The sequence below is a fragment of the Conger conger genome, chromosome 7, assembly GCF_963514075.1.
Source record: "Conger conger chromosome 7, fConCon1.1, whole genome shotgun sequence".
In the NCBI taxonomy this organism is placed as follows: domain Eukaryota; kingdom Metazoa; phylum Chordata; class Actinopteri; order Anguilliformes; family Congridae; genus Conger; species Conger conger.
Genome location: NC_083766.1, coordinates 40344596 through 40360192, shown reverse-complemented (window position 1 = coordinate 40360192; position 15597 = coordinate 40344596). Strand labels below are relative to the sequence as shown.

The following is a 15597-nucleotide window of genomic DNA, read 5'->3' as shown; positions in this document are numbered from 1 at the left end:
GGCAAGGGAGGAGGATGATAGAGAGCGGAGGTTACATCGGACAGAAACAGTGGGGGTGAGAGAAGGGGAGAGAGGTAGAGCAGCTAGGGGGATGGAGAAGGAAATGAAGTGGTGATCGGACTTGTGTAAAGGGGTAACTGTGGGGTTAGAAGAGGAGCGGTTCCTCAGAAAGATCAGGTCAAGAAGGTTTCCAGCCTTGTGAGTTGGGGGAGAGTGCTGCAGAGAGAGGTCAAAGGAGTGAAGTAGTGGTAAGAAGGCAGCAGACTGGGAGGCTTCCAGGTGGATGTTGAAATCTCCCAGGAGGATAAGTGGGGTGCCATCCTCAGGGAATGAGCTGAGTAGAGTGTCAAGCTCATCAAGGAAACTTCCCAGGGCACCTGGAGGACGATAAACAATGACAATATAAAGTTTAACAGGGTGAGTAATTGAGACAGCGTGGCATTCAAATGTGGATAGGGATAGGTCAGTGAGGGAAAATGCAGAGAATTCCCACAAAGGGGAGATCAGCAAGCCAGTGCCACCTCCACGGCCAGAGGGCCGGGAGAAGGAGAAGGAGAAGGAGGATGAGAGGGCAGCGGGGGTGGCAGTGTTCTCTGGTGTAATCCAGGTCTCGGTGAGGGCAAGGAACTGTAGGGACAGGAGGGAGGCATAACCAGTAATGAAGTCAGCCTTCCGTGTGGCAGACTGACAGTTCCATAGACCCCCTGCAACTGTGAAGTTGTCACAGGGGGTCAGTGAGGGGTAGCAGAGGTTGGTGCTCTTTAAATTTCCCATTGTAAAATATGCAGTGTCAAAGTACATTGACTCTTTCAGAGTTATTACAACAACAGTTTGAGTAAAATGCCCACAGTGTTGGTGAAATATTTCGTAGTTAATTGGCTGGTGTAAGAACTACTCTGGAAAGCTCCGCCCATCTCCTTCTCTTTCAAACTTCACCGCGCACACCATTTTCTCCACGTCGAGACAGAGGTAAGTTTCTCCCCCTAAGCACATATTAACCCAATTATTTTGTGCTTAACAGAAGCAGAATATTAGAATAACTTTAAATTGTTGTTTACGTACACTCCAGCTGATTATGTATCTTAACATACCACATTTCAAAGGGCTAACGTTAACGTGACCGAGTTCATGCGTGCAGTCTATGTGCAGGCAACATTAGCTAGTGCTAGCTAACCTAGTACAGTTAATTAATTCGGTAGCTATAGGCTTCCATCAACTTGCAAGAGGTAATGTTAACGTTGTTAATACAATGTGGAGGGGTGATTGTGAATTGTATTGTTTGTAGCTAGCTCCATAGATTCCAGTGAAATGGCAAAGACCATTTTTGGGGAGTTGGCTAAACTAACGTTAGTGCTACGTTACCTAGCTAGCTAGCTTAGTGACGAATGTTTGCACGCCATGTTCTGAGGTAAATTTGTCCTACAGTATGAAATCAATTAACAGTTATTTGGCATTTGAACAGAAGCAGCCTTTTAGAATAGCTTTAATATTGTTCACCATACTCCAGTTGGTTTTGTATCTTAAAATACCGTAGTTCAAAGGGCTAACATGACCGAGTTGAAATGTGGCGGGTGATTGCATTGTACAACGTTATTCTTTGTAACGTCCACAGATTTCAGTGACGGCCAAGACTGCACGTGGGCGCCATTTCACGTTGAGGGACTGAGGTAAATTTCTCTATTCAACAGAAGAAAAAAAATCTGTAGAATCACGGAGTTGACTAACGTTTATGTCTGTTTTTGGATACTCACAAATTGCAGAATCTCAGTTCTGAATCCTTGGTTTGGTGAGTGTTATAGCTTAGCTTAGCTTGGAAGGTGTCTTGCTAGCTAATGTTAATGGGGAAATACCCTGATTTAGAGAATGATATAAGTAATCTGTACTATGAAACGGTGTGTTATGAGAGTGAGTGCATTAGAATGCATACAATATGGTTGACTGAGTTTAATGGAAAAAAACACAGGGAAAAAATGCAAGGAAAAGCCTCGTCTGTTTGCATTCCTGTGTTCAAGTTGCCCACTCCTTTTTGCGTTGGTAACTCTCTTGCAGGCTTGCTGCAAGCATGCTGTTAAAAGTAAAACTGGGAGATGTCCAAAAGTTTGTTCGGATTACAGAACCAAATCTGACGGAGTTTCTGAGTGCAGGTAAGAAATTGGGATACTTGGGAAATTGTGACAAATCAAGTCCTCAATGTGATACTCAGGTTATCCACTGGGTGGAGCTGTGGCTTCATCTATTGTATTGCAGACAGCAATTATTCAAGATTAAGTGAATATTTAGTGAGTAGTAGATTTAGAAATCATTAGATATCCAATGACATTTCTGTTTACAAAAGCTTTTGTGCCTGTTTCTAGCATTTGGTGTCCCAGCTGTAACAGAAGGTGTGAAAGTTGTTGACAGTTCAGGGACCGAGTTGGATGATGATGTTTTTGAGGATATAGCAAGAGATGCATCCACTGGGGTGCTAACCATCAAATATGACACAGGTTTGATTACATTTGTAATCTATATTTAATGGATTTAATGAATAAGTTATTTGTCATGTGAAGCTTACATTCGATTAGATAAGGGACATGTTGATGAGGGAACTGTGTATAATCTTTTTTTATTTATCCTGCCTTTTCATTCATGGTTAGAGTCTGTCTCCATGCTAGCCAAGTAAGAGTTGACACACATGCAATATGTCTCTTAATAAAATGACCAATAAGGTGAAGATAGGTATAGGTACAAACCGTATAGGAAGCAGTAGCCTATTTTGAAAGAGGGCCAATGGGCACAATTTAACATGCCCGCCACTCAAGGTCAACGCGTAAACAGGAAGTAAGGTCATGCATCACGAGCAGAGGTCTGCACTCTCCGAGCTATCTATCGCAATGCCACGGCAAAACCTTACCAGCGGAAACGCTGGCCTACATTTCACAGGAGAGCATTCTGAGACCGGTAAGATTACACCCTGTGATTCACAACTCAGAAATGCATGTTTATCATATTTTTACAAGGTCAATGTTATGCCCCCATTCCATTGTACTGGTCGCGCGCCTGTAAGAACATCGTAGCTCACTTGAGACTGGATGGATCTCTCAAATTATCATCTCCACGAGTCAGAAGCATGCTAGACAGACCTCAGATAGGGTTAAAACTGATATTAAGGATACTTATCCTTTACCTTAACTTTGAATTGCAGTCTATACAGTATATTCCTAACACTGAATTGTTTTGCATTGTGCTTCAAGTTGGTGGAATCCATTCTTTCCGAGAAACCTGGTGGAGAACGCATAATAAATGAATACAATCGAACCAAGTCCTTGCAGGATGACAACAGAAGGAAAATGGTGAACATATTGGCAGCTGACTTGACAGAGAAGAATGGGTAATTAGCTCCTTGTTTTTAGTTTGTTCTCAATCTAGCTTTCAGATGAATTTGAAATCTAAATGAAATTCAGGGAATATGACTGAGAAATCCATTCTTCTTTAATCTTCCAGTACTTCACCACCCAGAGAGCTGAAAGAAAAGTATGCCAGAGGAATCGTGACCTTATTCCCCTACCTCAGTGACCCACACTCTAAGATACATTTTGAATCCTACTAGAGCATGCTGTTTTTCACTTTTAAATGTGAAGTGTCTGTTTTTGTTATCCTTTCACCCTTCAAGGAGCATTATTATGATGGCGAGAGTGGCAGTGGGTACTTGGCCTGGAGGATTAAAACTATTCAGAGAAGCGCTGCTAAAGACAGACGATCATCATTTGGAGGTAACCCTAATAATACCTGGAAAATGTATGAAACAAAACAGTCACAAGATCAGTTATTGCCTTTTATTTTTTGCACGTTTCTCCAGCCAATAAATAAACAATCAGTTTTCTTAAAGGACAAGTTCGGGATTTAGCACTTTAAGGCCTGTTAGAAGGTTATTTACTATTATATACAATGGTCCATATGAAGATTTTGACCAACCGTGCATTCTTATATGTTGCGAATTTCTCATGGCCCAGCTAATTTACACAATGGGATCTGGATTGGCATGTAGAGAATCCTTAAAAGAAACACCATAAACTCTCGTTTTAAAAGTCTGGAAACTCAGTGGTCACTGGTGTCCGCTGATGTTCTGACAAAAACATTGCTGCAAAGTATGCTGTCTATCAGGTTTATGTATCATGGAACTATTTCCAGCGGAAGTGTATGGCTGCACTGTGACTGAAAATAGTTCCATGCTAAATTATAGGCTACATAAAATCTGACAGGAAGCATACTTTGCAACAATTATTTTGTCAGAACATCAGTGCCAGTGACCACTGTGAGTTTTCTGACCACCTGAGTTTCCTGACCACTGTGAGTTTATGCTGTTTGAAGGAGCAATTGTGTAAATAGCGGAGCCATGAGTAATTCGCAATATATACAAGAGTGCACCGTTCATCAAAATGTTCATATGGACCATTGTATATGATGGTAAATAACCTAACAGACCTCAAAGTGCTAAATCTCTAACTTGTCCTTTAAATTAGTCAGCTCCAGACATGACATTAGTGACACAATTTTTGTACATTTTGGCTCATTACTTTTTGAGCACTGTACAGCCTAACAATGACAAGCTGAAAGTCTGCTCATCAATTTCAATGTGACAATTCATATCTTGAGTACAACGAGTTGATTAACAAAACAAGCGACATTGGCCGCGTTTCCCGAACGCATTAAGAACGTTCTTAAGCTAAGAAAGTTCTTAAGGACCTTCTTAGGCCTCCCGAAAGAAGCAAACGCGTTTCCCGAAACACCTTCTTAGCCTAAGATGATCTTTCGTAAGAAGGCTTTGTAAGAAGGGTCCGGAGCGTTCTTAAGGGCCTTCTTATCTCTTAAGAACGTTCTTTATCGGGAAACCCGGCCAACTTAACAGGCTTCGTAGCGACCAAACGCTTGCAGATCCAGCCGCATCAGGCAACTGACACATGACATTGAGCACGGCAGATTAAAGATTAAAGAGTAAAGATTCCTTTATCACTGTGCATTTGCATACAAGAGAATGAGACACCATTCTTGCCATGTAGCCAGCCATCTCCCGCAGCACCACCAGCTTCTCCTTCTCAGAGGCCATCAGGGCCTCACTGCAGGTGCAGCGGGTCAGTAGTGGCCGGCTGATGCCACCGCGCATGCGGACACTGGGTTGGCGCCTGGGGAGTGGCGGGGGTGGGGTGACGTCGGGCAGACTGCTGTTGCTGGGGGCCGGGGAGGTTGGTGGCACTGCTGGGGTCCCGCTCCCGGATGGCTCATCCTCTCCCGAGAGCCCCTCATCCCCCAACACATCAATCCCCCCAGCAATGCCTTCACTGGCGTTCCTCCCAATGATGGCGAGGACCCTCCCCTCGTCAGGGGTGAGGGTAGTGTCGCCAGGTGCACCACCACCCGTGCCCTGGCTTGCTTGCCTCACACTCGCCCCCTTCCTCTTTGTGTGGCTGGCGAACTTGTACCACTTCTTCCTCACCGCCTGCCAGTCTCGCAGGCCACAGGGACTGGAGGGCGCCATGGATGTGGCGATGGCCTGCCAGATGCGTCTTTTGCAGACCAAGTCGTTGCGCCCTTTCGTGCCGCCAAGCAGGGAGGAGTGATGCTGCTTGACTTCCTCGAGCAGGATGGCCATCTCGGCTTCGGTAAATGCAGATGTCCGTTTTCTACGCGCTCTCTTGGAATCTGCCATTCTGTCTCAATGTGTGCAACTACCCACGGGACATTATATAGTCTGATTAATTGCGTAATTGGATGTGATTGCTAGTACGCCTGTCTGTCATCACACACACCTGTGTGATAGACATGACAGGGCTTTGTGTGTGCAATCTGCTTCTTCTGCCTCTTCTGCTTCTTCTCTTGGACGCACCCTTTTTGGCCATTCGCTTCAGCTCATCTGCTCCGAGACTCGGACAGAGGCTGAATGCTGCACAGCGCACTACCAGGCCTACGGACACACCCAGTTACCTTGCGGTAACTTCGTGGCCTATAGCGAGTGGAAACTGGTGTACACGGAACGCTACATCAGTTTACCCCTGCAAAGCTCACCAAAGAACAACAGCAACAAACTTTTCCACCCGGAAAAGGGACCAACGAACATCCCTCCAGCAACCGAGCGGACCAGACAACACGCAGCTAAGACGCCCCAGCCTGCGCATCTCTCCAGGACACACATTCACAGCACCATCGCGGCTCCTACAAGGACAGCACGTCTTTTGGATCCAATGCGTATGGACTCAGTAAGAGAACAAACATTCAGGCATAGCCAGTGTTTAGTTTAGTCTTAACTGTTTTTGTGAATCTGTGTTTCCATATTTGCCGTCTTATCATTGGAATGTATTTTGTTAGCTATATATGTACGTGAATTGATTCGCCGTCTTTTGCGCATATATAGTGAACTACGCAAGTAGTCTTCTCACAGCTAACAATAACTAACACAACCAGAACTCTAGCTTACCCAAGCTAGCTACTCCCACTTTTACCTTTCCTTTGTTCAAGCGACACGGGCGCTTGCGCGCGCCACACACACGCGCACACACATACCCAACTAAATTTCCTTACTAACTTCCCGTTAGTTTATCTGTTCTGTGTTTAATAAATAAATAAATATATTTTATTAAACCTCGGTGTCCGTTTTGGAATCACATAGGGCTGCCTGTAGCGTAGTGGTTAAGGTAAAGGACTGGGACACGCAAGGTTGGGGGTTCTAATCCCGGTGTAGCCACAATAAGATCCGCACAGCCGCTGGGCCCTTGAGCAAGGCCCTTAACCCTGCATTGCTCCAGGGGAGGATTGTCTCCTGCTTAGTCTAATCAACTGTACGTCGCTCTGGATAAGAGCGTCTGCCAAATGCCAATAATGTAATAATGTAATGTAATGTAATAACATAGACATGACAGCCGAGTTAAAGCAGTCTTTCGAAGAACTTCCAACCTTCAGGTTATCGGTATGTTTAATCATTAATATTGGTTATTTTAATTATTAATTAAAATACTAAATTTGTGGTTAGATATTTCTGATAATAGTAATTTTATGAGACTGATTACTTTTTGCAGTTATACTGCTACACAACGTTTAACTGGCGCCTCGGTTTCGTAGTGAGTAAAATCCCTGCGTTATTTGGCGGCCCGTGCGAGGACCCCTACATATTATTACAACCATGTAATTCTAATTGTTTCTCCATGTGTGTTTGTCTTCTCAGACTGGAACAAGCATCCAAGAGCATCTTGATGCCATCACTACCAGCATTCAACCCTATCTCCTGGCTGTTTGAGTGAAGAAGAATGCGATCCACCAGTTCTACATCGTTCTCGAGAAGAAGGCCATACCTTGCAAGTCAATCTCTTCTCTTGGTGCTTTTGATGAACTCTTTAAGGCACATTATGTGTTTGGCACAGCATACAACACCATGCTTCGCAACATGTACACGTTACTCCAGACCACTGTGTACAGTATTGATGTTGGGAATGTCAAGGAGAGTCCTCGTGTTGCTGAAGTTAGGGCGAGGTTGCTTCATTAGTGCATGAGGTTTCTCCTCCACCATGAAGTGTTTTGATTGTCAGAAGGAGTTAAGTTGTTCAAATATGCTTGTTAGGCATTTTCGATTAGTTCACGGTTACTTGCCAGGAAAAAATCTTTGCCTTAAATGTGTTCAGACTGGATGTGGCTATGTTTGGTACGTTTTCTGGTTTTAGGAAACATTTAAACACCAAACACACTGAGTATATTGACCAAGAGGTTGACACTGATGTTAATGTAAACAGTGTAGGAGAGGCGGTGATAGCTAATGTAGATGAGACCGCCACAACATCTGATGTCGATGCGACGGCCACATGTGAACTGTTCAGAAACTCCAATAGGAGCACTCTAGATATGTGTGCCACTGCTGTCGCACAACTCAAGGCTGCTGGATTAAGTCAGTCTACTGTAAATAGTTTTGTCTCAACCATGGAAGAAGTGGTTTCCGAGATTCATAGTCAGGCTAAAGATGCAGCTCTACAGTGCTTATCTCCATAGGACACAGAAAATAAGAACAGCATAGAACAGTCATTCCAAAAGTTGGAAAACCCATTCACACCCTTAAATTCAGAGGCTAAAAGAAACAAACACTTCACAGAGAAATGGGGAAAAGTTGAACCCGTTGAAAAGGTGCTTGGCACAAGATTTGACAGCAGAAGAAACAAAACTACTGGGACATATGACCAGGTCACTGTAACTGATAAGTTTGCATATGTTCCCATTTTGGAACACTGAAGAGCATTTTTCAAAACCCAGAACTTGCAGACATGTTAAAGCCCAGGCACATGACCAAGGAAGGTGTGTATGCAGACTTGAGAGATGCCACCTATTTTAAAGAAAGTCCCCTGTTTTCTGTAGAAAAAGATTCCTTACAAATTCAGCTTTTTTATGATGACTTTGAAACTGCAAATCCATTGGGCTCTAAAAAGGGTATACATAAATTAGGTGCTATATATTTTACATTAAGAAATTTTCCCCCAATCTATAATTCCTCTTTGATTAATATTCATTTGTGTGCTCTTTTCCATGCACAGGACATTAAGTGTTATGATTTTAATTTGATACTTGAGCCACTTGTCAATGATCTGAAAGTACTGGAGACAGAGGGACTTAAAATTCCCATGTTTAGACACGTGATTCGTGGTACCATAGTTCAGGTCATCGGGGATAACCTTGGCTTGCATGGTCTGTTTGGGTTTGTGGAGGCATTTGGGGCTCGGTATTGCTGTCGTTTCTGTCTCCTTGAGAAAGCTCGTTTTCAGACTGTATTCTGTGAAGATGATCCGGATGTTGTACTAAGAACTGTTGACATGCACGCACAACACTGTCAAACTATACAGACAGATCCTACGCTACCTCATATATATGGTGTGAAACGCAGTTGTCTGTTGAATTCACTTCAGTATTTCAACACAGCCACCAACTTCTCTGTAGATATCATGCATGATATTTTAGAGGGGGTTGCTCAGTTTGAGGTGAAACTTGTTCTCCGGTACATTCTTCAGGAGAAACTTCTAAATGCTGAACAACTGGCTGGCAGAATACATGCTTTTGACTATGGTTACAATCAGCAGCGAAACCGTCCGCCAAGAGTCAAGTTGTTGGATGGAAGTAATGATTTGGGGTTGAATGCCACACAGTCTTGGTGCTTGTTGCGCAATATGCCTCTGCTATTTGGTGATTTAATACAGACAGATGATAGGTACTGGCATCTTCTGCTTTTGCTTCTACAGATTGTTAACATTGTATTTTCACCAGTCCTGTCAGATGGCATGACCATTTATCTCAAACATTTAATCACTGATCATCATCGGCTCTTCAAGCAGTTATTTCCTACAATCACCCTATTGCCAAAGCATCACTTCATGATACATTACCCTCGTAATATAAGGAACATTGGCCCAATTCTGCACATGTGGTGCATGCGTTATGAAGCTAAACATAACTTCTTTAAGAAACAATTAAAAAGCTTTAAAAACATTACAAAGACATTAGCCAAAAAGCACCAAAGTTGTATGGCAATGTATCAGGAGTCCTTTACCAAGGAAAGATTAACCTTAGGTCCAGGAAAGATGGTGGCACTTGTTGAGCTCAAAGAAGGTCCAGAGATTGCTTCCATATTTGGAGATGTAACCAGTGTTTTTTCTGACAAGTGGATAAAACATCATGGTACAGAGTACCGCTGTGACTTGATTATCTGTACTGAGGTAGCATTTGAGATGCCTGTGTTTTGTAAGATCAAGACTATAGCTGTGAAAGATGACAGTGTATTGCTCTGTGGAAAACTGATGGAAACCATGTGTTTTGATGACCATTACCATGCCTTTAAGGTCAGACTGCATCCAGACAGAGTTGTAAAGGTGTTGGATATAAATCAGCTGTGTTACTTCAAACCATTTGATGTTCAAATGAAGTATGGAACGACAGATTTCTCAAACTACATTGTTCCATATTGCCACTTTATGCAGACCTGCTGAGGTCAATGTTGTTGTTTTTTATGAGATGTTTTATTATTTTTTTAGGCCTGACCTAAAAATAAAATTTTTGAATTCATTATTTTGTGGTAACTTGTGATTTTTACTTACATGTAAATGTAATTTCACACTACAAGAGTAAATTAAGTGTAAAATTAACAGCAGTGAGGTTTATTTTCACCAATAGTGTCAGGTTTCATTGACACTGTGCAGTGTTAATGGGTGTTATTTTCAGAGCTGTTTTTTCACTGCAAGTGAGTAAATTATCAACACAGTAGTGTGTAATATCAACACTTCATCAGAGTTATTTGACCCTCCAGTGTTAACTTTTAATAACTCAATGCAGTGTTAATGAGCATTGGAATTCAACTCAATCAGAGTTAATTTGTTATCACAGAAGAGTAAATTATCAACACTACTGAGAATAATATTTACACTCTCCAGAGTTATTTAACCTATAGTGTTAAGTTTAAATAACACTATACAGTGTAAGCGAGTGTTAAGTTTGTACTCTAGAGTTAATTTAACTCTAAAATGTTAACACAAGAGCAAGAGTCAATTTAACACAAATTCTGAGTGGGACCAAATACACTTGGGAATAGTGTTAAATTTGACTCTTTAAGTGTTAATTTGACACTGCAAGATTTACTGTGTGGGGTTCCGTCGTCGTGGAGGGCCACGTCGCTGGAAGCGCGTTCTGAAGGGGAGAGAGCAGACCGTAATGGGGTGCTGACACAACATACCATTCCAAAATGGGAGGCGTCGCTCTGAGCACACCTATATAAACTGCTAATTACTAATGCAAACTAGCGATCTAAAAATTATCCTAACAATTGCAGCGTCCAAAGTATCTAACTGATTCTGATCACCTAATCAGAATAACAGAACCGAGCGGCTGGTGAAAAACACACAAGATTTGCTAACTAATGACAGAAAATGCAAAACACCTGGTCTAACTAACGCAGTAATTTGACAACAAATCTACAACTGCTGATAGACTAACAAGGTTTCCTTATAACCTACTGCTCACACGCAAAAAACACAGAAACAATACTTAAGTTCCCTGGAGGTCTTCGAGTACACACGGCTAGTGGAAAAAATGCACTTTTCTGCCGAATTGCAAACAATTCCACTGTTATATAGCGTCGCTCTGAGCACGCCTATATAAACTGCTAATTACTAATGCAAACTAGCGATCTAAAAATTATCCTAACAATTGCAGCGTCCAAAGTATCTAACTGATTCTGATCACCTAATCAGAATAACAGAACCGAGCGAAACTGCCGGCGGCTGGTGAAAAACACACGAGATTTGCTAACTAATGATAGAAAATGCAAAACACCCGGTCTAACTAACGCAGTAATTTGACAACAAATCTACAACTGCTGATAGACTAACAAGGTTTCCTTATAACCTACTGCTCACACGCAAAAAACACAGAAACAATACTTCAACAAGTTCCCTGGAGGTCTTCGAGTACACACGGCTAGTGGAAAAAATGCACTTTTCCCAAAGTGTTATTATACAGTTCAGTGTTCTCATACACTGTTTTGGAAAGCTGACAGTGACAAACACGACAGAGCCTGCCATCTTTTCATAGTGTTCTACTAAGAAAATGTTGGAACAGGTGACTTCATGAAATTTTGACTTTAGTGTGCTAACACTATTTATATTTTTTGTCTTTTTGAAGTTTTTGCTTTAGCTAACCAACTATATTATGAGAAAGCAACTTATTTGGCACATACATATCTAGTTATAAAACGATACCAGTTAGTTATCGGTAGCAACAAGCAAATTAGCTATTAGTTAGCTTGCCGAATTTACAAATATCCATTGCTACCAATAGTGAACTGGTATTGTTCTATAACTAGATATGCAGTCTTCACTTGGATAGCAATAGTATACAGAGTTTCAGTGATAGCTTGTCTGGAGTGCAATTTCGGCAGCAACATGTGAACTCAGAAGTGACCAGGATTATGCATGTAGTCAAAAGGGTTCAGGAATAGTAACCATTTTATTTTGGGTTTGTCATTTTCAAGCTTGTGTTAAGAAAAGGGGGTGATATGTAAGGGGTTAAACCATGTTCTGACTGTATTAGGTGGGACTGGATTTAGAAGAGAGGGCCATGATGGGGGCGCGGTTTACTTCAAATGGCAGTTGATGAATATGCGTCCAGCTCTCTATGCAGCAGCTCTCAATTTCCCCATGGGCTATAATGGAGAAACTCTTGCCTTTTTTCCTCAAAACTAAGGGGTTCACATATTTTCAACCCATTCATACCCATAATATACACTCTGTGAGCACTTTATGAGGTATTTATTAAACTTCTTTTTTACGCATATTTGTCTTCTGCTGCTGTAGCCTATTCACTGACAGGTAAAGTAATTGGAAAATGAAATAACCAGAAATCCACAGAGGGATGTATCCACTGCCAAATATCAATTCATCCATCCATCCATCCATTATCTTAACCCACTTATCCTGAACAGGGTCGCAGGGGGGCTGGAGCCTATCCCAGCATACATTGGGCGAAAGGCAGGAATACACCCTGGACAGGTCGCCAGTCCATCGCAGGGCACACACACCATTCACTCACACACTCATACCTATGGGCAATTTAGACTCAATATCAATTCAAAGTAATGTAAATAACTATAATAACACCTATTTCAAGTCAGACATAAATTCTGTATTGAAATCAATCTCAAGATTTCATGGGCATGGTCTGGACTGCCTCACCACCCTACCTCCCTCCTTGACTCCTCCAAAAACGTACCACCCACAAGTAAATTGTATTGGAGAAGGAGGGAGACTGGTCAAAGACTCCCATGATACGGCCACACAACGACCCAGTTACCTCGCCCGGAAAAGGGAAACCGGGGCCCCCTGCTGGAGCCAGATCCGGGAGGGGAGCTCATCGGCGAGCGTCTGGTGGCCAGGCCTTATCCCATGGGGCCTGGCCGGGCACAGCCCGAACTGGTCACGTGGGGTCACCGCCCTGTGGGCTCACCACCTGCAGGGGTCGGCATCGGAGTCGGGTGCTTTGCCCAACGGGCAGTAGGCAAAGGCGGGGATCCGGGCGTGCTGATCCTCGGCGTCGCAGACTGGTTCTGGGGACGTGGAACGTCACCTCTCTGGTGGGGAAGGAACCGGAGCTAGTGCGGGAGGCGGAGCGGTACCAACTAGGTATAGTTGGGCTCACCTCCATGCACAGTACTGGTTCCGGAACCAAACTCCTGGAGAGGGGCTGGACTCTGTTCTTTTCTGGAGTTGCTCAAGGTGAGAGGTGCCGGGCGGGTGTGGGGATACTCACAAGCCACTGGCTGAGCGCCACTGTGTTGGAGTTCCACCCGGGGAACGAGAGGGTCGCCTCTCTGCGACTATGTGTGGCTGGGGGGAAAGCTCTGACTGTCATTTGTGCTTATGCACCAAACGGCAGTTCAGAGTATCCGGCCTTCTTGGAGTCACTGGGCGGCATCCTGGAAAGGGTGCCACCCGGAGACTCCATAGTTCTTCAACGCTCACGTGGGCAATGACGGAGAAACCTGGAGGGGGGTGATTGGGAGGAATGGCCTGCCTGATCTGAACCCAAGCGGTGTTTTGTTATTGGACTTCTGTGCTGGTCATGGATTGTCGATAACAAACACCATGTTCGAGCATAGGGTAGCTCATAAGTGTACTTGGTAGCAGAGCACCTTAGGCCATCAGTCAGACCTGCAGCCGTATGTCTTGGACACTCGGGTGAAGAGAGGAGCAGAGCTGTCAACTGATCACCACCTGGTGGTGAGTTGGATCAAGTGGCCGGGGAGGCTGCCGGACAGACCCGGTAAACCCAAACGTGTAGTGAGGGTGAACTGGGAACGTCTGGCGGAGGCCCCTGTTCGCGAGATCTTCAACTCCCACCTCCGGAGGAACTTCTTACGCATCCTGGGGGAAGCTGGGGACATGGAGTCCGAGTGGGCCATGTTCAAAGCCTCCATAGCAGAGGTGGCAAGCAGGAGCTGTGGCCAGAAGGTTGTTGGTGCCTGTCGGGGCTGGTGTCCACCAGCGGTGAGGGAGGCCGTCAAGCTGAAGAAGGAGGCCTTTCGGGCTTGGCTGGCCCGGGGGTCCCCTGAAACAGCAGACCGGTACCGGGTGGCCAGAAGGGCTGCGGCTTCGGCAGTCGCTGAAGCAAAAATCCGGGTATGGGAGGAGTTCGGGGAGGCTATGGAGAAGGACTTTCGGTTGGCCTCGAGGAAGTTCTGGCAAACCATCCGACGACTCAGAAAGGGAAAGCAGGGCTTGTCTCAGGCTGTTTTCAGCAGGGGAGGAGAACTGCTGACCCGGACTGGGGATATTGTCGGGCGGTGGAAAGAGCACTTCGAGGAGCTCCTGAACCCAAACAACACATCCTCTGTGGAAGAGGCAGAGCCCGAAGACTCGGGGGAATCTGCACCTATATCCCTGGCGGAAGTTGCTGAGGTAGTCAAAAAGCAGTGGCAAGTCGCCGGGTGTAGATTAGATTCGCCCTGAGATGCTGAAGGCTCTGGACATTGTTGGGCTGTCTTGGCTGACACGCCTCTTCAGTGTCGCGTGGAGGTTGGGGACAGTACCTGTAGAGTGGCAGACCGGGGTGGTGGTCCCCATTTTCAAGAAGGGGGACCAGAGGGTGTGCTCCAATTACCGGGGTATCACACTCCTCAGCCTCCCTGGGAAAGCTTACTCTAGGGTGCTGGAAAGGAGGCTCCGACCGACGGTCGAACCTCGGATTCAGGAGGAGCAATGTGGCTTCCGTCCTGGCCGTGGAACAGTGGACCAGCTCTTTACCTTGGCAGGGTTGCTGGCGGGGTCATGGGAGTTTCAGTCTGCATTCAGTCCCATTCAGTCCGCATGTGCTTTGTGGACTTGGAGAAGGCTTTCGACCGTGTCCCCCGGGGAACCCTGTGGGGTGTACTGCGGGAGTATGGGGTACCGGGGCTGCTGTTACAAGCCATCAGGTCCCTGTATAACCAAAGTGAGAGCTGTGTCCGCATTCTCGGCACAAAGTCAAGCACGTTTCCTGTGGGTGTTGGACTCCGCCAAGGTTGCCCCTTGTCACCGGTCCTGTTTGTGGTATTCATGGACAGGATCTCAAGGCGCAGCCGAGGTGAGGAGAGTGTCCGGTTTGGTGACCTCAGAATCGCATCTCTGCTTTTTGCGGATGATGTGGTTCTGCTGGCTTCATCGGACCGTGACCTTCAGCACGCACTGGAGCGGTTTGCAGCCGAGTGTGAAGCGGCCGGGATGAGAGTCAGCACCTCCAAGTCCGAGGCCATGGTTCTCTGCCGGAAAACAGTGGATTGCTCCCGCCGGGTTGGGAACGAGTCATTGCCCCAAGTGAAGGAGTTCAAGTATCTCGGGGTCTTATTCACGAGCGAGGGTAGAAGGGAGCGTGAGATCAACAGGCGGATCGGTGCAGCGTCAGCAGTAATGCGGGCGTTGCACCGGACCGTCGTGGTGAAGTGGGAGCCGATTTACTGGTCAATCTACGTCCCAACCGTCACCTATAGTCACAAGCTTTGGGTAGTGACCGAAAGAACGAGATCGCGTATACAAGCAGCCGAAATGAGCTTCCTCCGTAGGGTGGCCGGGC

General features: G+C 45.1%; 1 protein-coding gene across 1 annotated transcript in view; it reads right to left on the bottom strand.

Annotated features, from left to right (window-relative positions):
* Positions 1–10504: 10504 nt before the first annotated feature.
* Positions 10505–15597, bottom strand: part of LOC133133288 (uncharacterized) — a 38475-nt gene continuing 33382 nt past the window's right edge. Inside the window, exons 8-9 of the mRNA XM_061249394.1 lie at positions 10636–10683; positions 10505–10515 (exon numbers count right to left, since the gene is read on the bottom strand). Of these exons, the coding sequence (XP_061105378.1) occupies positions 10505–10515; positions 10636–10683 (59 nt within the window). The remainder of the gene's footprint in view (positions 10516–10635; positions 10684–15597) is intronic.